This window comes from Balearica regulorum, chromosome 1, assembly GCF_011004875.1.
Source record: "Balearica regulorum gibbericeps isolate bBalReg1 chromosome 1, bBalReg1.pri, whole genome shotgun sequence".
NCBI classification, from domain to species: domain Eukaryota; kingdom Metazoa; phylum Chordata; class Aves; order Gruiformes; family Gruidae; genus Balearica; species Balearica regulorum.
Window position 1 is genome coordinate 163,385,991 of NC_046184.1, and position 26,074 is coordinate 163,412,064.

A 26,074-nucleotide genomic window follows, 5' to 3' on the forward strand; every position below is an offset into this window, starting at 1 on the left:
CAGTGACATAGTTCCAGTGCTTTCAGGATGAAATAAGTATGTTGAACATTTTATACCACTGAATAATCAGTTGGAGCAATGAATAGCCCAAATGTTTTGAACCTGATTCTCAGTAAGCGTAAATTGCTGTTATCCCGCGTTTATTTTAACTACACAGATCTACAGCTTTTGAAGAAATAAGGGACTAAAAATTGTTTAAATGCAAGATAAGGAAGAAGTGCAACTACTTAATCATTATTTTCTCTCTAAGAAAATGGAAAGTTAATTTAGAAAGCTATTAATAAGGCCATGGTTACACACTGTTTTGTGATAATATTCCATTCATTTATAGCATATAAAGTAAATATCCTATTAAAAGTGAGCTAATAAATTCTGTAAATTTCATAATATAGTAAGAATAAGAAAAATAGTTAAGCTATTAACAAATAAATAGTCATCTTCTAGTTTTTCTCAGAGATTCAAAAACATTAAAGTACCTAACAGGATATGAAAATTGAATAAAAGGAATTTGAAAATGACAGTATTTAAGCATTGAAACAAATTGTGTGCAGAACCACGCCAGAGAATTTAATCTATTCTGAATTTCTTTCTTTCTTATTTTCTGATTAAATATACAAACTGGCCTCTACTGACATTTTAAAATGCTACTTTTAGAGTCATGCCATGCTTTAAATTATTCCAGTTTGAAAGAATTGATTCATGAGCAGTTTATCTGATTTACTTCACTGCCAGATGGGTACAAAGAGACAGAAATGCTCTGTGTCACCAGCTGTGCTACTGGGTCTGAGTAAAAGGCTGGCTTATTTTGTGCATAGCACCTGTAGCAGCTTTCAGTAATAAGAACTAGTAATAAGTTTCAGTAATAAGACTGTATGAAAAGAAAAGTGTTTCTGGATTTGTGTTAGCAGTTATGCTATAACAGGTTCCCTCCTAGGTATCGTGAACATACACTTTGAAAAGAGTCTCATTTAGTGTGATCAAATACAGGAATGCAAGCAAAACTCTAATTAATGGTTTCCTGTACGGGATATGTAAACTTTGAAAAGTCCAGAATAGCAAAAGAATTGAATCTTGCTCAAATTCTGCATTTCAGTATTCAATCTGAAAGAAAACTTCATCTGGCATCAGTTTTTGGACCATCACAAAGCTCCACATGAAACTTTCCTTATCAAAATTAACTCACATTGAAGTGGGTAATGCTCTAAACCAGTAAATTCATCCAAAACTGTGAACATTAAAACTTCATATATTTCAATATAATTTTTTTTTTCCGCTTTTTCTGTTTTCATCACATACTGCTTCATAACAATTTATAAGATGAACAAAGGACAAACAGAATCAAGAACTGTAACTTGGAGAAAACACACCACCAGCATTTTCCCTCCATCACTATGTATGCAAGCGTTCTTTAAAACCTTCAAATTTATCTGTAGTGCTCACTACTGATATGCAACCTACAAAACATTGGGTCAGTGAGCAGGTGATGCATTCAGAGTGTTTTCATTTTTGTGAATTTAAAAATAAATTTGTGCTCCTTCTTTCAACCTAATGCATTAATTATGTGTCTTAGTCATACCTGTAGATTTGAAATTATTGCTTTTTCTGTACAATTAGAAATGACGAAGTAAAAATCTATACTACTGTATAAGTAATATTAGTCATTGTAATCAGAATCTTCATTTTACTCTCTCTCAACTTTGGGGAATTTGAGGATTTACTCTGTTCTTTTTCTAAATAGGGTACTTTCTTATATGAAAGTAATAATGACAATTAGATCAATTCAGTGCTTGGCAAGGAGAAGAGATAGAAAGAATACATAGAGGACTTTCAATAGCCTAAAACCTCACTGTCATTGATTTAGCTATTTCAGTCCACAAGCCTGGGAAAAAGAGCAGCTAGTTAGACTGTTTTGGACATTTTATCCATTCAAAACATTAAAGAGACTGTGTGGTTTTTTTCTAAAGCTACACATAACTGAGCATTTTGCTGGCATCAAGGTAAACACACTATAATTATGCAACCAGTGATCTAACCAGGAATAACATGCTGCACCCACAGAAGTCCCCTCCTGGAAAGCTCAACAACAAACTCGTTTGCAAAGTTGCTTTATTAAATGCCCTTGTTGACATCTGCCATAATGGAACAGCAGCAGCCTTTAAAGCCAAAATCTCTCACCCATGTAGTGAAAGAAAAGAAAGGACAAAGTGTCTTTACGCCCAGTGCTGTCACTAGAGTTAGGAAAGTATTCTCTTCTTTAAAAATACAGTGCCATGTACAATTTTAAATGAGCTGAGAGAAGGTGCAGAAAGTTTTGAGGTAGATCTATTAGTATTAAAATTAAGTTCCATAATCACCTCCGATATTATCGTGATCAGATGTGATTTGCATGCTAATTGTTTTGGTTTGGTTTTTTTTTTTCTTTTTCCTTTTTAATCTAAAAAAAAAAAAGGGAGGGCAGCAACTGGAAAGAAAAATGGTGTTCTGTGACCCCTCTACCTACAAACTGAGAGCAGTGGAGTAGGTAACAAATTGAGGCCAGGGACGAATTCAAAAGGTACAAATATGGCAACATATCACTGGATCCTGTTACTTCTTTCCAAAAAGGGAACCAAGTAGCAAGCAGGAGCTGAGGTAAAGAAAGCAACAGATGGAACTTAATCAGAGAGGAACCACCTTGCGAAATCCATATCAGGCATGAAGTTTCCTTACTACACCTTTGAGGTTTGAAAGTATCAGTAGCTCTGTCTCAAATCGTGTAGAAGAATTTTCACTAAGAGGATGTCCCCAGTGATGGAGCAGCTGGAGTTCAATGCAGGGAATGGAGAGCTACACACACCATCTTGTCATACCAGTGACCAGATGATGTAGAAGTGACACGTGGGAGGCTGAACTGCGGAGCCTGAGCCATCTTGTCAGATTCCCTGCTTGGCCATTTGCTGACGAGCAGCCCTGGATGGCTGGAAGGACCAGGACATCTGGCAGTACCACTTTGGACAGATTGTTGAGGAGCTTTTCAGGAGGATCAAGGAAAGCTGAGGGGCTGCCACTCATCCCTACACTATTGATGAAAAGCACACACTTCTGATATCAAAGAACGGAGAAGTAATCTCTGTGAAATAGAAGTGTTAAGTATTGGAGTATGCTCTAAGGCAAGTCATCCTATTGAACTACTGGAGCAACAACTAATGAGAATAAACAGTGATAGACAACACTGACAAAATTATGATTATTGAATGACAGCTACTTAAGAAGGTTCCACCAGTATTCCATCTAGATGTATCAGATGCTTGTTTATATGCAAAGATTAAAGCGCATCTACATGTCATATATACTCATCTTTAAGAAATGGCACGATGTACTAACTCGGCAGTTGAACCCTGTGACTTTTTTTTCATCACTTACTTAGAGAATTTTGACCTATACTTTATCAGATCAGCAAGCTGAAGAGCTCAAAGCTGTTTTATTTATGTTATCTTATCTCCTCAACACAGTCCACAGACATTTAGGCTATATCAGGACTATGTAATGTGGGAGCACTTCTGATTTCCTGGACTTAGGAAATTAGGCATTAACATCAACCATAATGCCTCCATCCTTGGGGATGAAAAGGGGTGATATCAGCTGTTGAGATCATGCTACAGATGAAGGAAAATCTTTTGATGGAAAAGTAGTTTATTTGGAATCATCTGGTGGCAAAGATCTGTCCTGTCTCTGCCAGTTCCAGCAGCCATAACATCTATAAACACAGCCATAACCATTTTATTCTGCTTTTAGACACAAGACTCTGACTCAACACGGGTGATACTGCTGCGGTTTGTGCACAGTAACAGTAGACTCAGACTTGGTTTCAGTGGAGTACTTTTGTGCTTATAGCCTTCTACATGCCAATATTCTAGCAAGGTATATTCAGAAATTACACAGAACATATATTTACTTTAGCATCCTAACTACTTCTTCCAGATATCCCGCTTGAAACTGCATACATATTCAATTTCAGGAGAGAACAGTTTCCATATTTCATTGGCAGATTACAAGTTTAATCTTCATGATATGTGGATTTTGTTCAGGGATCTGCCAAGAACCATACATCAGGATTTTATTTTCATATATTACAGCTTATTTTAAACTTCGAATAATCCCTATGATTAAAAGATTGAACTTCTAACAATATGTCTCTGATTGTACACTTGTTCCTTGGGGTTCTTAAATACTGTAAAGTATAGCTCAATAAAAAGCTTAATATATTGGTATGTTGCTTACTGTTTAGAAGACCAGTAGGTCTAAAATCTTAAGAAATCTAAAATGATCCATTACCAGTTCCATAACTATTTCTGTATCAAACTAAGTAGATTTTTTTTTTTTTTTAATTATTGTTATTTTACTATCTGTATCTTCAAAGACATGGAAGAGCAGATCTGGTCTGTTAATTCAGTTTATGGAGAAAGCTGCCTTGTGCAACTGATAGTACTCCTGTGAATTTTAATTCATTTAGACTGCTATACTACCAGAAGACTAACACCATTATACAGATACTTTGAAGAGCAATCAATCAGCCAGTGCTCCAAGTGAGCAGGACCTGAGCTCTGGAACCTTTCCCCAGCAGGATCACAGCTTCTACACTTCTAAATGAGAGAAGGGCTCTTACTGCTTCTCTTGAACAAAAAGATAAAAATAAAGTATAAAATACAAAACGGAAATAAAAAAACCCTTCCAGTTGGAGGAAAGGGAGGAGAAAAAGTCAGCAGATTATTCAGTGAGGTTCTCCTGCTTACATCTTTTTGCTCTGAACAATGTAATCAATCTCTGCATGATCATATTCACTTTGCATTTTCCCATTTGACTGATTTTCAAATGGAATCACTGTCACATAAGGGCACTAGACAGAATTACTATGCCTTTTCTGCTACCTACTGCATTACATTTATAATACAATATCTGGTGTTAATTCTTTTTACCCTTTTTACATCGTTAATTTATCTTGTCTCTGACCAGTGCCACCACTATTCCTAATTACACTCAACACTTTGCATGCACTTGAGGATAGATTTTCATTATTTAACAGTAATTTATCTTCTAAGTGCTCATAATTTAGCTGCACAGCACGCTGTGTACAGGAATATGCATATAGGAATATAATAACACTCTTTGAAGTCTTTTCTTCATGTTGTATTCCAGATCTTACTCCCTGTGACATCTTTGCTGCATCAGTCTTGATTCAGGACAAGAAATACATAGGTCTACTATTACCACAGCTTTTGAGAACTTCCTCTTATTCCATGAATAACAGTTGAAATAGTTGGTTTTAGAATAGCTTTTATAAAGTATCCAGTAGTTTTTACAATCATTTGGCTTATTCTGCTTTGTTAGCAAAACTGAAAACTGCAAGGATTAAATTTCAGCATGTCCAAAATTTCTGATGCCAAACCATGAAGTAATCAGAAAAGTTATAAAACCAAAGCTCATTAGATTAAATAATTTTAATGCATGTTTCCAAGTTTTCCTCTCAATTATAAACCCACAGTAAATACTACAGTCTTCCTAGGTAACACTGCTGCTCACAGCTTTTGGTACTGGGAGGTACATATGCATCCCAGATGGGTTCCTTCTTCCATACAGGAGGAAAACATAACCTTCATACCCTACACTCTCCGATTCCCGCACTAGGACCCTAGCTATGCCTCCACTTTACAGTCCCCAAGCAGGAGTTTTTCCTGCAACTCCTTCAAACTGGTACCCTCTCCATCCGTTTAACTTCCTGCCTACATCCCTGTCACCGATAGCTGTAACCATCTATGGGGAGGTATGTCATCCCACAGCCAGAAGTCAGCACCTCCAGACAGTTGGTTATTATTCTGAGATTTCTGAGTCTCAGAGATTTAGATTTAGGACCTCCACAAAGGCAATTTTTTAATCACTGATTTCTCTATTATCTAAGGGATCTACCCTACAACTAAGCAGAGCTTCTCCGCATAGGCAGTGGGATCATATGGATATGTTTCCTGTAATACAATTTCAGGGCTAAAACAGGCTGGGAAGTTTGTAGGGTGGCCAAACCATTGGCTTTTATAAAAGATTTATAAATCACTGGTGCTATATGTTCCTCTCATTTCCCAGAATTTCAAAATCTAATCAGGATACTGTTCTTGAGAATAATGACTGGACCAGACTGGTTCAATCCACAATACTGAAAATAACAGTTTTCAAGTGCTTTTTGGGGGAACTGTATTTGCATATTTCAACTTTTCCCCAAAGACAGGAGAGCTAGAAATTTGTGTTGTTTCATTGTCTGTCTGCCAGTACAACCCTAATAATTTTTAAAAGCATTAGTGAATCACAGACAAATTTGATAGAGGGACTGGAGTCCAACATTTCTGTACACGTCTTTAGAAATCAATGACTAACAGCCATTTCAAAAAGAAGAAGGGAAAGTTTAGTTCTGTTTGACCATGGTCAACTAATCAGCTAGCAAAACAGCAACCTAAAAGCACAGATCTCAGGTGAAGGAAGTGGGAGTGTTCAGAGGACTTGTCTGCACTATACACTAGTAGCATGTTTATGATGGTCATGGGTTAGAACTGTGCCTATGTTATTGATAAAAAGTTCTTATGGACCAAATTAAATGTGTAGAAATAATCAGAAACTTTAGCCAGTCTAAGGAACTAATGCATTTTATTCCTTATATAACTCCCATTTCAAATTAGAAATTACAAATGTTTACCTCTGATGATTGTTTTCATTTTTCCATTAAAATTAGTGCCTAATATCTGTATAACATCTAGAAATTGTGATGTGAAAGCAAGAGCATTCTTTGAGAATGGGCAGATCCTGAAGGATTACAAGATTTTCTTAAAAAAAAGTCTATGTTCAAAAAACTATCTGAGTCTAGTTGAAAGAGAAATAAAAATATGTGAAGAAGTTGTAATTAAAGTAATTATTATTTTTAATTAGTAATCTGGGTTGGTATTGAAATACCATTTTCTCTTGAATGAAGTATAAAACCACTCCAACTAGTAAAGGTTCACAGAGCTTTATTAGCCATGTATGCCACCTACTGGAAATCAATCAAGGCAGAAAAATCAAATCTGAGCGGTGCTCAGATACCGAAAAGAAAATGAGCAAATTACTGTTGCACATAATATATAAATGCATAAGCCTGGGGTCAACATGTGGGCAAGCTCACTGAGAAAATTAAAACCATGATTCTATCTAGGACAGTAACCTAGGTGAGTGCTAGCAATGGCATATAACAAAGCAAGAAATCTGTCAATTCCCAATTTTGAACTCTATACTAAATGACAGAAATTATCATCTGTGCTTTCAAAATTCTGAAGTGTTAAATGTTTTTTGTACAAGGGGCAACCATACAAAAAATGTGACCATCGGAGACATTTCCTTATAGCCTTAGCCCAGAAGCAAAGATACTTTCTCTGGTGAGAGTTGAAATAGACTTTCCAATCACATTTGGTCAACAATACATTAAAACATGTAACAATGTCTTTCTGTAATAACAAAAAAGCATGGAGCTGCTGACTGTGTAAAATGTAAAATGTAAAATTAAGTCACAATATTGCATCAAGACCAGAATTAATAGCGTATCTAGCCTATCCCTAAGCAGCGATAAGACCAAAATACAAATTCCCTTGAATGTTATTTATTGATTTGAATGGCAGCTAGTATAGCCACTTAATCAACAACCTATGTTCTAAAGCAAAAAGGGTAACACTCCCACTCAGGCCATTAATGTTTTTTGTTCTTTTTTCCTCTCACAGGTAAATTTTATTCACACACAGAGAGCATTCCAGGCATATATACCTTGTGGCAGTTCAAAGTTTTTGGGAAGTCAAGACACTCTGGGCATCTTAATGTTATAGCCCAGTGACTAGTGCCATTCACATCCCATCTGGCAAACATCAGAATAATTCTTTTATGACAAGCAAAAGTGTGAAAGTAGAAATTATAATGGAATAAAATTATCGTGGATATTCTTAAAGGAAATTGATTTTAAGTCATTGCTGCTTCTAAAATGTTTTCTGGTTTTGTGAATTGCAGTCTTTTTAACAAATATGAAACTTAAAGGTCATGCTCGTTTCTTAGTGTCTCAACTGTTCCACTGTCCCCCAACTGTTACAGATAACATATACAAATGCAATACCCCAGACAGAAATAGAAATGGCAAGAAGCAAGAAAGGATTCAGTGTAAACTTGCTATAATAGCTCAAGTGAAATATAAAATTATAAAAAAACCAAATGAAGTAAGAAAGTAAGAAATCCTGTATGTTTAGTCAATTAAGAGTTAAATTTGTTTTAATACTGTATTACAACTCAAAATTAAATGAGAGTATATTCACTATATGTCAATTCCTTACCAACCTCATCTAGAGGATTCTTGTCCTTTATTAATTTGATACAATATATATTTCAAGAAATAAAAATCTATTCCAAAGAGAACTCTTGTTCCTTTAGTCTCATAAAATTTCAGCATTTTTGCAGTGCCATTGGCAAAGGCAGCAGTAAAATGCAGGGGAAAGATTTGACAAGTGAAAGTATCCTGCTAAGCTATAAGCAGATTCTAGTGGTTATTACATAGGAAAAAGCCTTGTGAAAGGCTGTGCAAGACGGATATATGCTGAACAGAAAGTGTAAAAAACATTAAGTCTGGTCCTCAAACTATGCAGAATATACTTTACAATTACTAACTGATCTCATATATGCAGTGACCGTGCATTCTTGCCAGCAAAAGAGAACATGTATCCAGTTTCCATAATCTTAGCATAGTTATGGCAACAGTGAAACAGCTTTAAAGCAAATGCAGAGTGAAAGCCCTTTTCCCTCCGAGGCTGCATTCTCTGTGCATCAGTTCTCAGTGATCTCAGAAAGAATTTTAGAAACAAGCACAACAAAGTTAAGTCCCATGTCTTCTTATATAAAGTTTTCAAGTACTACAGATGAGTAGAACAGGTCTGACAAAGTACAAGTACCACTGAACACAGAGAATGCTCTGAGGCGTTAAGCAAGGTCATTGTAGTTCAGGAAATCCAAGCAAACAAATAGATCTGCAAAAGGAAAGAGGGAAAGGAAAAATTCAAGAAAATAAAAAATGCAACTGTTGGACTGGAAGAAAAATTGACAACTCCCTGCCCTCACACTTCAAAAACTATGCTCAAAGTTTAGAATTTCCCCATCACGAAGCACATTCATATCTTCGAATTTTATAAACCTTATTATATGTATGGCTATATAATAACCTTATTATAAACCATATTATATGTAAGACAATCACAAAACCCATAACCAGCCTTAACTACTGGGACAAAATGACTGCTAAAATAAAGCAAGCTGATCTACTAGAGAACTAGAGAATTGTACTGCTCCTTGCCTTCTTCATCTTCATTAGCATTCCAAGTACAGCTTGTGGCCCCACTGTAAGTCCCCAGTAGTTATTAAATCTGCACTTACTTACACAAGAAAAAAATCTGAGTCCGTACTCAGATTACTGAGTGCTTCCTCTTGCTCTCAACCTGTGAAATGGTATATACAGGCTCCATTCAGACATCAAAATTAATTCATTTTCCTTCCTCTCTATTTCTTTTGTACTCCTCTCTGAAAGCACCAGTCAGAAAGCTCCACTTGTCCCAAACAGCTCAGATTAGTGGTACATATTTCTAAGTCTTTGACATCTTCTGTTCTTCTTGTCTTTTCCTATCATCTGTATTTTTCTGGTTTTAGTTTTACTTTTATCCCCCACGTGCCCCTCTCTCCCTCCCTCCCTCCCTTCCTTCCTTCCTTCCTTGCTTCCTTCCTTCCTTCCTTCCTTCCTTCCTTCTCCCATTTTCTCCTTCAGCTTTCTTTTATTTCCTATTCTCCCTTTCCTTCCCCTTTACTATACTTTAAATACTTCTCTTTTCATATCAATATTTGCATACCTGTAGCTGTTATCACTCTTCCTAAAAATTTTGAAGACAGTTTTTTCCAACGTGCTTTAGAGGGAAAGCTTATAGCCACAAACGTCATTCAATGTAAAAGATATATACATTTATTAAGACTTAATAACATCATTGATATGCTGCACATGATATTAGCTGGGTTTTGTAATAAACAATATAAACTTCCAGTTAAAAAAGTCATACGAAACCAAACACAAGTTGGCAGTTGGCTTTCAGAGGTCATATGCCTGCATCTGGCCTTCACTGCACGTACTCATCGGCATAAGTAAAGCTGGGTAGCAGGTCTGCAGAACAGTGATTTTTTTTTTTTTTTTTATCAGACCTTTCAACAGATAGCTATTGTCACCTTGCTCTAAACTTTCTTTCAGAAAGAGGAATTTCTGGCTTCCTGTCAATGGCTAGATATAACAATACACAAAACTAACAGCACATCTATTTCTTAAGGAGTAGTATTGAAGCTTTTGATCAGATGAAATTTGGGACTCAGAGGTGTTGCAGAGTCAGGATAGAAGTTCTTTACTTGAGCGCTTTTGAGAGTAGGTAAGAAATTCATCCAATGGCAATGCTTTTGTTTTGAAGACATTTTTCCATAGCATTCTTATAGGACCCCACCTGTGCATTCTTACACCCATATACATTTTAGGCAAATCACTATTTCAGCTATAAAAAGAATAATTTTACAACAAAATAATCTAACAACATGAAATTAATATACATATATCACACATACACACATACATTCAAGGATCTCTAAAGGTTTCACAAAAAATATAGAGGATCCTGGGTCAACTGTGTCTGCAGAGATTTCTAACTACATCAGAATGTTTCCATTTTAGATTACCTAATCCTTCCCGCATTTCTTTGTTATTTCATGTGTGATTCTACTACTGTTTCCTAACCTCAAATTTTTCCTTCAATCTACATTTTAACAGAAAATTATATTTTTGTTTAAAAGATTATTAAAAACCCCAAACATATCTAGAAGACTAAGAACACCAAGCAAAATGAAGAATACAGATATTTCAGTTGCATTATACAGTAGCACTGTTTTATCAGAAATAGAGTTTGATTGCCTTATGTCTCCACCATTTCCCAAACTGGAAAAATAGACCTCCATACCATATGCTATTTTAACAATTGACACCAGAACTGAAATTATAGTCATAGTAGGCAACTGAGACACCAAAGAAAATGACAGTTGTAGACACCTGACTGGCATCTCCTCTTGTTCATTTTTGTATCAAAGTAACTTTTTAAAAATGGAAAACAAATGTATAATTTACAACAATTAAGTTATTCACTGTAGAACTTTAAAATTAAAATTATGACAGTCAATGAGCTGATAATGACGGTGTTTAGGTAGAATGTGGACTGAGGTTCCAGACTTCTCTTAGATGAGCAGAACACAAAGAGGAAGGTGAACAGCCCACCTTCAGCTGAGTGCTTTAATCATTAGGATAATTGATTGCAAGTCAAACATTCAGTGTCATGCTACTAAAAGCCAAATCCCATGAAAGGATTTGGTTTTATTCCAGTACAGAATAAGAAAATGTTTTAAAGTTGAAAATTTACCTTGGTTATTTTTTACTGAAGAGTAGATTAAATGATAGTAACTTTCACTATCATCTTGGACATTTTATCATTAAGTATTTGAGCTTCAGCAGGTTATTAAAAAGTCTGCATTTGCCATAGGACCAAAATATTCTAAAGAATGACTTTGCCTTTTCAATCCCCAACAAGAGTCACAGAGGCTTTTGTCACACAACCCTGCTTTGATGTTACATGTACATTGTTTTCACTGAGATATGCTGTTCAGACAGTTAGCACTCAATTTCTTTGTCTAGCCTGCTGTCACTCTTTAATGCTCCTGCTCCCGAGAACCAGACATATGTTCAGTTATATTTAGAGCATAATTCAACAAAATATTTAAGTGTAAGTTTAAATCTATTGCTATGAGTTATGTACTTAAATAACTTAGAAGATACGGGTTTTAAAGTATTTCTTAGGTTTTATACAGACAGTATTCTTCAGCTTTTATTTGAAATACATGGGGTTTTAATCAAATGTATTTATCCAATCTTGTCCTTTCAGTTAGCGCTGTTGACAAGAAAGTGTGAAGAGTAAATACTAGCTGACATACTGTCAAATCACAGCCAAAAGCTGGATTTTTTAATCTCAAAGTCAACACACAAACTCTGAATCACAATCAGCCATAAAAAGAAGGGATGTATAAACTAATGAAGATTAAGTGTGGAGATCTATTAATTGTATTGGATTTACATCTATAGGTATCAAGATTTATCTTTCTTTTTGATCCATAAAAAAAGGAAGGAAAGAAGTCATCTGTGGTGTCATAAGCTTAACAGTCTAAACAGGTTCCTATAAAAAGTAATTGGAAGCATTTGTGAATTTATAGAAAATTATATTCTTCTCACAGGGTTCTTCTAATTTTACTAGAAATGGAGTTCTGGAAAAGACATACAGGGCCAAATTAAGCAAAGGTCTCTTTGCATCCAGCAGAATCAACACTGAGTTGGGTAACTGGGCTCTGTATAGAGCTCACAATAACAGTTAGATATCTTAGACACTAGGCATGGAGATGTCCATTGGCAGAGGGCTCATAGACTAAATGTGCAGAGAAAAAATGGAGGAGTGTGAAATCCCACCATTCTTTCCAGAGTTTAAGTAACCAGGAATCACAACCATTCTTTCAGATAAATAACCGAAGTACCCACCCATTCTTAGGTTGTGACTGTGATACCACATCCTATGTGTAGATTCTTCTCTTGGAACTGCTTTTACTGCTCAGCAAAGAATTTAAGGAACAGGGTGAGTAAATATATGAAAAGGTCACTTTGGTAGCCTAGTAGTTATGGCTGAGAAGATACTTGACATGAGTACTTGCTGCAAGGGCTGCGTGTGCGTCTTTATGCAGTGATATTTAAAACAAGGACTAATCATTACTGAAATAAAATGCAGAGCTGAGTTGTTTATCTTATGGTCCTTATGAACTGCGCATGGTTCTTAGATTTGACATGTATATTACAGCCAACTTCATGAATGTAGAAGAGAAACTCATCTTTATTTTGTTTACAGAAGGCAATATCTTAATGGTGGAAATTTTACTGCTATCGATATCGCTGCTGTCATTGTTATCGCTATCTTATCAATTAAAGACTTCTGAACTGTTCCACAAACCATAAAACTATGGTGAAACCTAGTTTGCCATAGACTTATGTCCCCCTTCCCATATGTTCCCTCTGTCTATTTTCATTGAAATAAAACAAGAGGTCACCTCCACCCTATCCTTACAACAACCCCACTGCAATTCTGTTCTCTGGCAGTTCCCCATCCAGTAACAGTAACATCAGGTTCTCCCTATATCCACATCCCCTGCTTGTCATAATTTAGCAGACTTTCATCACCAAATCCTCCCTACAATATCCTCAGTTTCCTCTAGCAGTAATTCCTCTGCCTTCAGTACTACTAACTTCCTACCTTCCTTTTTGGCACATTGTCCTGGTTTCAGCTGAGAGGGTTGATTTTCTTCATAGTAGCTAGTGTGGGGATATGTTTTGGATTTGTGCTGGAGACAGCATTGATAATATAGAGATGTTTTTGTTCTATGGACTTATTGTTGAGCAGTGTTTACACGAGGCCAAGGCCTTTTTTGCTTCTTGCCCTGCCAGCGGGATGGCTGCGGGTGCACAAGAAGTTGGGAGGAGACACAGACAGGACAGGTGACCCAAACTGACCAAAGGGGTATTCCACACTATATGACGTCGTGCTCAGTTTATAAGGAGCTTGGGGGAAGAGGGGCGGGGGCGGCAGCATTTGGAGCAATGGCGTTTGTCTTCCCAAGTAACCATTACGCGTGATGGAACCCTGCTTTCCTGGAGATGGCTGAACACCTGCCTGCCCATGGGAAGTGGTGAATGAATTCCTTGCTTTGCTTTGCTTGTGCGCGCGGCTTTTGCTTTACCTATTGAACTGTCTTTATCTCAACCCACGAGTTTTCTCACTTTTACTCTTCCAATTCTCTCCCCGATCCCGATGGGGAGGGAGTGAACGAGCGGCTGCGTGGTGCTGCCAGCTGGGGTAAAACCACGACACACATGAATAAATGTAGTCAAAATCATTGCAATGTCCCATTGCTCAGTGACGTCTGTTCCTTTGTTAAATGTGGCTGAAGAAGGCTACAAACTCCCAGAAGCTATTAGGAGCATCGGTAGACACAGTGTTATTGCACAGGCTCCAGTTTCTTAGGAGGCTGCAAAAATGTTCATGACTGATTAGCAAATTGATGTTACTGGAGGCATCAACATTTGTATATTCATGTTTCTCTAGGCAAAACCTATTTCCTGTTGCAAAGGTACATTGGACTCACAGTACAAATGATACAAATGTACAAATGGATTAATTCAAGATATTTTGATGCAGTGCTGTTGCAAAACTTTTTATCACTTTGTATTTAATTAGGTCAATGATTGTCATGTATCTGTACTGTAGTCAGAAATATCTTTTTTTTTCTTTTTTTTTTTTTGTCTTCCAGCAATAATCATGTGTGTCTAATATATACACATACGAATGGTGGTGATGCATACTCAGTTTCCATACTATAGGGATGCATGCTACAGGCATATCAGTTTTAAAGCAAAAAAATTAACAGATTGACTGCATCTTGAATCCAAAATGGTACTCAGACATGTTAGTCCAGTTAGTAACACTGCCTGCTGTTCAAGTTCAGCTTGCAATGTGGTTTTGTGGAATTTTAAACCACATCTTTGTCTCATTTGAATAGGCAATTTCCTCATCTGAAAATAAATTACTCTTGGAGATATTTTGGTGAGAGAAAAAAGTTTCCAAGAATTTCTCATACATAAAATATATCAAGTCCACATGAAATGCCTCAAACAGAACACTCAGCTTGTAGCAGAGGCTTTCAATTTTACCTTTTATTCTCTGTAATAGTTACAAGCAGTTTTTCCCTTCTTTTCTGTATTTGAATGGCATATTTCATTTCACACATCCATTGCTTTCTGCCCAGCACTGTAATTCAGCTAAAGGAAAAAGCTTAGTATTTGAAAATGTCAGCTGCCCAAAAGATATTTGGAAGTCTGTGAATGTTAACCTTTCTAACATTTGCTTAAAGCCATCTGAAATTAATTTTCCTCTCTGCCTTCCCATATCTAAATAAGGAGAAAGAACTATTCTAAGATGCCTATTTAAGCAGAAACTGATACAAAGTGTATGATCTCTTTGGGGAAAACAGGCCTCCTAATACATGTAAATAACTCCCATTCACATTACCAGAACTGCAGAGGAACAGATTTTCTCCCAAGATTGTTATTCAGTAAATTAAAGTCATGCTCGCCCCTCTCAGTTCCTCTTACTTATTCTGGTGAAAACCATTGATTTCTGATGTTTTGTGCACACCTTTCTTATCAGTTCACTGTCCATAAAATTAAACGAATAGATAGAGATATATAAATATCTTTAAATAATCTTAGAGCTCAGGATATTTGTTTTAACCATTGATTATCAATTCATCAACTCAAGATTACTGGCAAAGACATAAATCCTAAAGAAAGCTTTGAAATTGTTATCATTTCAAATAAGGCTTTACAGTTTAACCACAAAACACAACTGAACAATAGAGTAAAATGCCTCAATTTGCTGGATCATCATTAACATGAATCTGAGACTGTGTATTACATGTTTGATTGCATCCTCTCAATATGAAGTAAAATGAAACTGCAGATCTTATTTAAAAAAACACACCATGTAATCATTTCAAAGAAATGCAACAGAGCTACAATTGTTTGCAAAGAACAAATAATGATCTTAAAATGATTTATGCTTGAAGCAAGTAACTTTTTGTTATTGACACAGTTTGTTTTCTCTATCACAACAGGGTTTTTAAAACTCTGCTCCCAAAAATAATCATTGCCTTGACATAAATATGTCCCATTCAGATAAAATCATATGAGTCTACGGAGACAAATCTGATTATTTTTTTTCCCCCTCTGTGGTCTTGAGAAAAGGAAAAGTTACACTCTCTGCTGATGATATACAATCACAGCCTCCTGCAGAAAAACTGCTCTGGGCCACATAAATGGCAAAATGACCATGTCGATCAGGGCCAATATTAGACAACGTAAGGCCACAACCAAGACTTACATTAAGCTCTACTTTTTTTTCCTTCTGAAATACTTAGCCTGCTCTTTTCCTTTCAAAATCAAATCTGAGCACCCCCTAGAACTCCACATCATCCATCCCATTTTCACACATCATTATCTTCCCAAAACATGCTACAGCTTGATCTCCAGCGTGCCACCCCCACTGTCCGTCCACATATCCATCTCCTCAACCCATGATGGGTACATCCCAAGCCTTCCCCAAAAGAGAGCAGAGTTTCCCTTTTGCACAGCTGAGTACTACCCTCCCTGTCAGGAATTCCCTCTATTCTTGACAGGAGATTTGGCACAAGGGACATCTGTGCCTACAGTAAGATCTTACCCTGTGCTACTGTTCTTCTCAGACTAGTAGCAATCACAAGGCTTTAAATTAGGAATAGCAACATTCAAGATCCTTTTCTAGGAGCCAATAAACACTCTTCAGCATTAACTTCCACTTTCCAAGAAACCCTGCCTATTGAGAAAATGTTCCCCACTGTTGTAATCTCCCAAACTTAGATTCTTAATAGGCAAGGACAGCCTTCTGAGGTGACCAAATTCAACCTGGGTCTGGTGATAGTCAAAGTCTAAAAAGATTGTACTTCACGGCATCAGACTTACATGGTTTGCATCAATCACATCCGCAGCATCAGTCAGGCTTTCATCCAAGCTGAACTCCTCAACTCTGAGTAGGCAGTAGGGCACTCGTGGACACAATCTACTACCATATTCAAGCTATCTGGTTTCCTTCAGCTCTTAGGTCTTCCAAAAGAGACATGTCAGCTTCCATTTCCCTCAAAAAACATCAGTCTCTATGTTATGAGAGGGCCAGTGTGCACTGTGACGGTACCCTCCTGCTGTTTTGGGCCACATACCCATATTTGGAGACTTGCAGTTTTCAGCCAAGACCGAACTCCTGTGAAGCTAAAGATGGATAGATACCTTCAGGCAACTGACTAAATGCTGAAGGACTCAGGGACATTTATCATGCCTGCATCTCTAAAAAACATGAGGATTACCATGGCTTATTGCACCTTGCTTTAAGTCTGAAAGGAGTCTAGAGAACCATATCATGTGCACGAAATCAAACTATCTAGATCAACTTCACAAAGCCTGGGGCAACTGCTGCAAGCTACCTGGTAGAATAAATAGGAAGATAAATGAATAACACCAGGAAACATATGAATGTGCATAGGTAGTCTGGAGTCAGAACCACTGCAGCTGATATCAACAGCCTTGAAACTTTATCCTCTGCTATGCTTCCCCAGAACAGGAAATCCACTCTTCTTTTCACACACACACACACAAAAAAAACCAAAAAAAACCCCCAAACCAGGCAACAAAACCAGGTTAATAGAACAGGCCCCTGCATCTACAAAACAAAAGGCATTTTTAAAAAAAAAATCAATGCACACATGTGCATGCACACAGGTAGATGATGTGAGGTCACTCAAATCCCCTCCCATGTGCAATATAAGCTGGGCCCTCGCCCCAAATCCTCAAACCCTCCCAAGGGGAAAAAGTCAATAGTATTTTGATGTGCCCATTGCACCCAGAGGTTGACTCAGTCAGACTGGAGGGGGATTTCAGACCAGTCTGATGTGACAAATGTTGGTCAAATGACAACATGCCAAATCAGAAAACCCTCGAGACAGGTGACCAGCACTTCTCTGTTGCTGCTTACTTCTTCTACCTATGCACCTATGTAGCTGTGAGTCCCTGGGGCTTGTGCCTTCCCAAGAAGGCTGAAATGAGTCACACAAGCTTCCAGAGGGAAAAAAGACAGCACAGGACATAGTATCAAAATGGAAATTGATTTACAATAAACCATTCTAAAAGGCTATCGTAACTTAAAATTAAGGCACTAGTGAATCTGTCATTGACTTACAAGATCAGTCAGTCTGGCTGGGCAAAAATAAAGAAAGGGAGCAAGGGGGAAAGAAGGCACAATCTGCCTAACTGCATCAGGCACATCCAACTTGTAATAAGTATTCTCAAACCCTTAGCCACTTAACCTGAAAATCTACAGGAACGATTGATGGGTAAGCCCCGTATACAGAACTTCAGCGAAGTCTGACCCCACAAAGTCCCTCACATGTGATGACTTATCAGGAAAAAAAAGATATCATTCTATGCAGCTTTATCTTTCCTTCTCTGTCACATTCTTTTTCTCTCCCTATATAGCTAGCTCTTCCAAACATATTGTTAGTCCTTTTTCCTTTTTATGGAGTTTCAAATGATGCTGTCTAGAATAAATATTGTAATTCTGTTTCTGGTTATTTGCAAAGTAAATGGTGGTTAATCATTGGCAGAGATGATTTGGCCTGACGTTTTCAAAACTGATTTATTCCACTTTTTACACTAAAACCGGACCAGTTATAATCTCAAATATGCAAAGGCCCATTATTGTGCCAGTGATTGTGATCACAGACCCTATATATTGCAGTCTGCTCTGCTTTCTATAATTATTATTTATCACCCATTTCTCAGAGAAATGATGTCCCCAAAGCAGAAGGTTCTCTTCACCAGGATCCTGTATGTAACCTGTATGTATGAATTCAATAAAAATCTTAAACAGACACAGTATATAAACATTTATTCTCTCAAAATCTCTGAAGGTGGAGATAGCAAGGAACTGATAAATCATTTACTTCATATACTTTTCCTTTACGAAGTTGACAAAACTTCTGCACTGGAAGTTAATTACCATTAAGAGATGGTTTTGTTTGTTTGTTTGCATCTAGTGCCTGTAAATATATGTAATTAAAAGTCATATAGAAAGACTCTATGTCACTATAGTGCTTACAGATATGCCTATCATCAGTCACATGTTTGTATGAAGCAAAGATACTGGCCATTCTATCAAATGAAAAGACTTCAATTTTAAAATACCTCTTTAAAAGATTGTTATCTGTTCTTTATAAATAATTGCACTAATTATATCTCTGTGTTAGGATTACTGAGCTTTTTAAACCTTAGCTTAGAGGGGACAGTTTTGTTTCATACAGACTGGCTTCAAGGTATATGGTTGATTTTATTCAGCACAGAATAAAATCTACAGGTTCAATTTGATAAATGACACCAAGCTTAGCTATTACATAATTAGGATGAGAATGGGTTGATTTTGATTTACTGTGTCTTGTTTTCATCTACTTTTCAAATACATGCGGAAAATGAGAAACAATTTCTTGTACAACTGACAGAAACACTAATTTTCCTGATTGCGATGGTACAATGTCACATGACAAACCTGTAATTCCTTTCAGGTCATACTGAGACCAAACAGAAAGTGTGATAACACTCTGATTTAAATGGAAGAAAATAACGTGGTTTTTTCCTGTCTATGGGAAAAGTTAAGTCATGTCACAAGTGCAAGTATATGCACTGAAACGACTTTAAGATACCAGGTGACAAAGTAGATTCATACAAAGGACTTCAGAATGGACGAACAAAACCCCTTTTCTTCTGTATCATTATTATAAGTATTGTAATTTTATTATTAAAAAAACAGGCATTGATGACTATTCACCTCATTTTTTCCTTTCCTCAGTCTGTAAGCAGGAGTGGCATCAGAGAGATGCCCAATGCTCAGGGCCAGGGCTGGGTCTTCCCAGTGCCGGTGGCTGCCCTGCTGCTGGTAGGGGTGGCGGGACAAGACCTGGCTGCCAGGCCATGTCCTGCCACCCCACGGGGGACACTACCGCTCCTGGCAGCAGCTGGTCCACGCTGACAGAAACCTTTTTTTGGGGAGTGGGGATGAGGGTTTAATCAGCTGAATTTACTCTCCCTGCAGCCCTGTGATCATTAGCTCCAGAGCCAGGGGAACAGGAGGGCACCAGCCAGGGTCATGGTGCTGCTCTGACAGCCTTGCAGCTTCTTTTCCTCTGAGACTCTAAGAAAGGTACAAGATATGTCTGAGCTAATGGTTTGCTCCTATGAAAGAAATAAGATTTAGAAAACCCTGCTCCCACCCCATCTTTTCCTCTCTGCTTTCAGCCATGTGCTCCACCTACTTTCTGTTGACTTTTCAGCTCACTATGTCTCTACGCAAATACATATAATTGTCTATACAGTAAAATGCAGGAGGAAAGGAGGTGAAATTAATATAGACCTTGTAGATCCTCATACTGATACCAGTATTACAAACACTGTAATCATCATCATCATCTTGCACTGCTACTAAAAGATACCTCCTTGCCTCTGCTTTGTCCCTGACTTTCCCCACTTTTTTTGCCCTTGTAGAGCTTGTGCAGCCAGGCAGGGAGCTGAAACTGAAAATTAACTGGTGGTAAAAGAAACCCTCCAAATATGTCAGCTTTAGCTTGCATCAGTTGCCTGATCCAGTTCACTGCCTGACTGGGTAGATGTGCATGCAGGTGCAAAAGGTGCAGCTGTGCCAGGCAGGGGAGAGGAAAAACTGTCTCTTTCAGAAGCCTTCTCAGTTGATACCTACTTAAAACAGGACAGCCCAATGAAAGGTGGGGTAAGAAGACTAGTAGTTACCTATTTTTAAATAGCAATTAGGAAGGATACTTATCCAAGAGCTGTAAGAAAATGTTAGACGTCAGCATCTCCTTAAAAGCCAAAGACAGGAAAAGACAAATATAAATTTCAAGTGTGAAAATCTGTGCAGTCTACTGAAAATGATGATGTTTAATTGCTTTGATATCATAGTGATACTAATAAGCTCAAGTGTGTGTGGCTTATTTTATTGACTGAGTATGTAACAGAGAATGTTATGGGCACTGGAAAACCTCTAAGCTCTACTGACGAGATAATATTTGTAATGATGGTGGAAGGCAGGCAACCTTTTATCCTCAGTTGGCTGCTCTTGCTCAGGTTTTTGGAAGACTGAACTTTGATAATAACAGCAATAACAAGATTTATAGAATACTACCCGCCTTCTTGCTCTTTTATGACAAAATTTGGTTTTCCACAGATGACCTTGGCAAGATTTTGTTGTAAAATGTAACGAAAAAGTTCTCAAATCCCTTCTTAAACTTATTTCTTCCAGAAGTTCTCTCAAAGATATTTTCAGGCAACATTCCAACACCAAATATGATTTTGCATCCTTCTAGGTATACTTTCTTGTATGGTTAAATGTCTATCACCAGGTCTTGCCTTCAAACAGTTCACACATAGCTCTCATCTGAAGTCAATGCATGTTGTGGATTAGAACCTTAGATAGTAACTTCTTCAAACAAGAAGCTTACTTGTGAAACAAATATTATATGGAAATAAGTGTGATAGAGCTGAGTAACATTTTTAATGATGTGGGGGGTTTTTTAGTGATTTGGAAATCAAGTGAAAATGCTTTAAAAACTGCTAAATAATTTTTAAAAAACCCTGAAAAAAGTAAGTAGACTTCTTTGCAATCTGTTGTGTGGACAAACTAAAATGGTCCACAAATTTTTGACTTGTCTGTGGATTTAGTTAAAATTAATAAAATTAGTTAAAACTGTGAAATAAATAATTTTATAATTGAAAAATTATAATATTTAATTTTGAAACTATTGAACTATTTTTATTCCTTTTTTTCCGAATCATCAGTTTGGTCAAATTCGTAAATATTCACAAAATCAACTACTGCTGAGTTTTCATATTTTGTCAGAACAACTTTGGAAGAAAAATTGCATTCACTTTTAATATTCTGTTGTATTGGAGTATTTAATACTCAAGTTAGGTACAAATTACAATCTTTTACACCCCACTAATTCATGAACAAAATAATGTCAGTAAAATTGAAATTTAAAGTGTCAGTGTGAACTGTGCACCAAGTGATGAACTATGCTTTATAACCAAAAATGGATCACTTTTTTCTCCATAAAGCACACAGTTATACCAAGTGAAGTAACTGGAGACTTGGAAACAGAAAAATAAAATAGAGAATGACCTTATACAGATTGTGTTTCAATTTCAGGCATTTTTGGATTGGCCTGGCTAAAAATATGGTCAATTTCTGTGAAGTTCTTCTTCAATTCTACCTGACAAAGACAACCACAAAATATTAAATAATATAAACAAAAGACAAGATTTATGTTTTATGAAGTCTCATTTCAGAGCATTCATTATGTTAGTACTGTATTTAGCAAAAAATTTGATCTAACTTTGACGATGATGTCAAGTGAAGAAAAAGAGAATAAATGATAGAAGTTCCCAGCTGTTGCCTAAACTTCAAAGCAGAGTACTAAACATACTGCGTATTTTAGATCATAAAAAAATTTGCAGTAAATACATGCACTCACATGCTTGGAAACACTTGAAACTAGAAATTTCTACTAAGTTTTTATTAAATTCCTTACCGACAATGAAGAAAAAACCCCAACACACACACTTGGATAAAGAGAAATAAGGCAGTCCCTGTGTTCATCCATATATTTGTGCACACATCGCTTTTTTATGTTTGACCACGTGTGGATAAAAACTAAAACAAAATGATCAAACCTTTCTCAAATTAGGATGTCCCAGTTAAAGATTTTCCCTAGACCATGTGGAGGATCCTTGCTGCTAAAGCCACCTGTAGATACTGTTGGAGTATAAGTTTGCATTAATACTTTCAGTAAAACATAAAGCTGTATGATTTGTATTATTTGGTTAATGATAAGGAAGACAAGCATCAGAAGATCTAAGTATGTTTCCTGAAATGACAGAAACATTCGGTCAATCATAAGAAACATAGTCCACTTACAGCTATTGGTGAATACATTTTTGGTTTTAATGATTGAACAGTGCTACTCTCGTCAGAGTTTTAGGGAAGAAAACATTCACTTCTAAGATGTTATTTGGGTTCTGTGGAGAGCAGAACGGATGCTCTGTGAGATCCTTCTAACCCAGGCATCTGTTGTATGGTTATGGACTGTGCGCATCAGGACTCAGTGATCCACATGACACGTTCCTAGCCTGTATTTTCATACAGAAACAATAATTAGAGTTGTATAGTCAAAGATTGAGCATATATCAAGTAAGAAATAGTACTGAAGTTTCTGTTACTGCCAAAAAGATGCAATTTTTGTAAATTTGGCTATCAACAAGGAATGGAATAGAGTATATTGGTCAGTCTCACCTCCGTGCCTGGCAAGATTATGGAGCAGACCCTCCTGGAGACTATGCTCAGGCACATGGAAGATAAGGAGGTGATTGGTGACAGCCAACATGGCTTCACTAGGGGCAAATCCTGCCTGACAAACTTGGTGGCCTTCTATGATGGGGTTACACCATCGGTGGATAAGGGAAGGGCAACTGACGTCATCTACCTGGACCTGTGCAAGGCATTTGACACTGTCCCGCATGACATCCTTGTCTCTAAATTGGAGAGACATGGATTCGACGGATGGACCACGCGGTGGATAAGGAATTGGCTGGAGGGTCACACTCAAAGAGTTGTGACCAACGGCTCAACATCCAAGTGGAGAACAGTGATGAGTGGTGTTCCTCAGGGGTCGGTACTGGGACCAGCGCTGTTTAACATCGGCGACGTGGACAGTGGGATCGAGTGCACCCTCAGCAAGTTTGCCAACGACACCAAGCTGTGTGGTGTGGTCGACATGCTGGAGGGAAGGGATGCCATCCAGAGGGACCTTGACAGGCTGCAGAGGTGGGCCCGTGTGAACCACATGAAGTTCAACAAGGCCAAGTGCAAGGTCCTGCATGTGGGTCGGCACAATCTCAAGCCCGACTATAGGCTGGGCGAGGAATGGATTGAAAGCAGCCCCGAGGAGAAGGACTTGGGGGTATTGATTGATGAGAAGCTCAACATGAGCCAGCAGTGTGCGCTTGCAGCCCAGAAAGCCAACCGTGTCCTGGGCTGCATCAAAAGAGGTGTGACCAGCAGGTCGAGGGAGGTGATCCTGCCCCTCTACTCCACTCTGGTGAGACCCCACCTGGAGTACTGCATCCAGCTCTGGGGGCCCCAGTACAGGAGAGACATGGAGCTGTTGGAGGGAGTCCAGAGGAGGGCCACAAAGCTGATCAGAGGGCTGGAGCACCTCTCCTATGAGGACAGGCTGAGAGAGTTGGGATTGTTCAGCCTGGAGAAGAGAAGGCTCTGGGGAGATCTAATTGCGGCCTTCCAGTACCTGAAGGGGGCCTACAGGAAAGATGGTGAGGGACTGTTTATCAGGGAGTGTAGTGACAGGACAAGGGGGAATGGTTTTAAACTGAAAGAAGGTCGATTTAGATTAGATATTATGAAGAAATTCTTGACTGTGAGGGTGGTGAGGCACTGGAACAGGTTGCCCAGAGAAGCTGTGGATGCCCCCTCCCTGGAAGTGTTCAAGGCCAGGTTGGATGGGGCTTTGGGCAACGTGGTCTAGTGGAGGGTGTCCCTGCCCATGGCAGGGGAGTTGGAACTAGATGATCTTTGAGGTCCCTTCCAACCCAAAACATTCTATGATTCTGTGATTCTATGATACCTACAGGAGAGATTTGCTTGCAAATAAAGTAATACACCTGTTCTGACTTTCAGTCTTTGTGTAATATATGGGGGAAACAGCAAATTTAGAAATTTGTCAAAAGAAATAAAATCAAATCTCTCACAACAGATTATTTCCATCAACTTCTCACTTTTCAATTGACCTTTTACCACCACAAAGTCTTAGTGTAAAAGTTTATAAAAACACTGAACCACATATTTTGCATTATGGCTTCTAGAAGACTGAAAATGAGATTTGAAGAGAGGGATGCTGAATTATTTAAGTTGAAACCCGGTTTCAGTCTACATTAGTATAGAAAAATGATTTCTACCAGACACATATTCATAATGAACTGTGGTGGGCTGACTGTGGCTGGAAGCCAGGTGCCCCCCAAAGCCGCTCTGTCACTCCCCTCCTCAGCTGGACAAGGGCAGAGAAAATATAACGAAAGGCTCCTGGGTCGAGATAAGGACAGGGAGAGATCACTCACCAGTTCCCATCATGGGCAAAATAGACTGGACTTGGGGAAAATTAATTTAGTTTATTACTAGTCAAATCAGAGTAGGAAAATGAGAAAATAAAACCAAATCTTAAAACACCTTCCCCCCACCCCTCTCTTCTTCCTGGGCTTAACTTCACTCTCAATTTTCCCTACATCCACCCCTCCAGCAGCACAGGGGGACGGGGAATGGGGGTTGTGGTCAGTCAATCACACGTTGTATCTGCTGCTCCTTCCTCCTCAGGAGGAGGACTCCTCACACTCTTCCCCTGCTCCAGCCTGGGGTCCCTCCCACAGGAGACAGTCCTCCACCAACTTCTCCAACATGAGTCCTTCCCACGGGCTGCAGTTCTTCACCAACTGCTCCAGCGTGGGTCCCCCACGGGGTCACAAGTCCTGCCAGCAAACCTGCTCCAGGGTGGGCTTCCCACAGGGTCACAGCCTCCTTCGGGTGCATCCAGGCATACTCTGGCCTGGAGTCCTCCATGGGCTGCAGGGGGACGGCCTGCCTCACCATGGTCTTCTCCACAGGCTGCAGGGGAATCTCTGCTCTGGCACCTGGAGCACCTCCTGCCCCTCCTTCACTGACCTTGGTGTCTGCACAGTTGTTCCTCTCACATCTTCTCACTCCTCTCTCTGGCTACAATTGCTCCTGGTGTTTTTTTTCCCCTTCTTAACCATGTTATCCCAGAGGCACTACCACCATCGCTGATTGGCTTGGCCTTGGCCAGCGGCGGGTCCATCTTGGAGCCGGCTGGCATTGGCTCTATCAGACACAGGGGAAGCTTCTAGCAGTTTCTCACAGAAGCCACCCCTGTAGCCTCTCGCTACCAAAACCTTGCCACGCAAACCCAATGCATGAACAAAATAGTACACATAGTTCATTGTCAATGGACACAGCAATTAAAATGTTATAACAGTGTAATTGGGGAATCACAGTCCTGATGAAGTAACTAGAGGTATTCATAGCAACTAAGCTTTATTTGGAAAACACCCTAATTTGATTATGACATATAAAAGTAGGTTACAGAACTTAACTGATAA

The 26,074-nt window shown here is 38.3% G+C and overlaps 1 protein-coding gene across 4 annotated transcripts in view; it reads right to left on the bottom strand.

Moving 5' to 3' along the window:
• Positions 1-26,074, bottom strand: part of GPC5 (glypican 5) — a 791,319-nt gene that overhangs the window by 373,528 nt on the left and 391,717 nt on the right. The window contains exon 7 of one of the 4 annotated variants that reach the window (XM_075741513.1): positions 8,936-9,053. The exons of the other annotated variants lie outside the window; for them this stretch is intronic. Coding sequence (XP_075597628.1) covers positions 9,027-9,053 — 27 coding nt within the window. The 3' untranslated portion in view covers positions 8,936-9,026. Of the gene's footprint in view, positions 1-8,935; positions 9,054-26,074 lie in introns of those variants that run through there. 4 annotated transcript variants of the gene reach the window in all.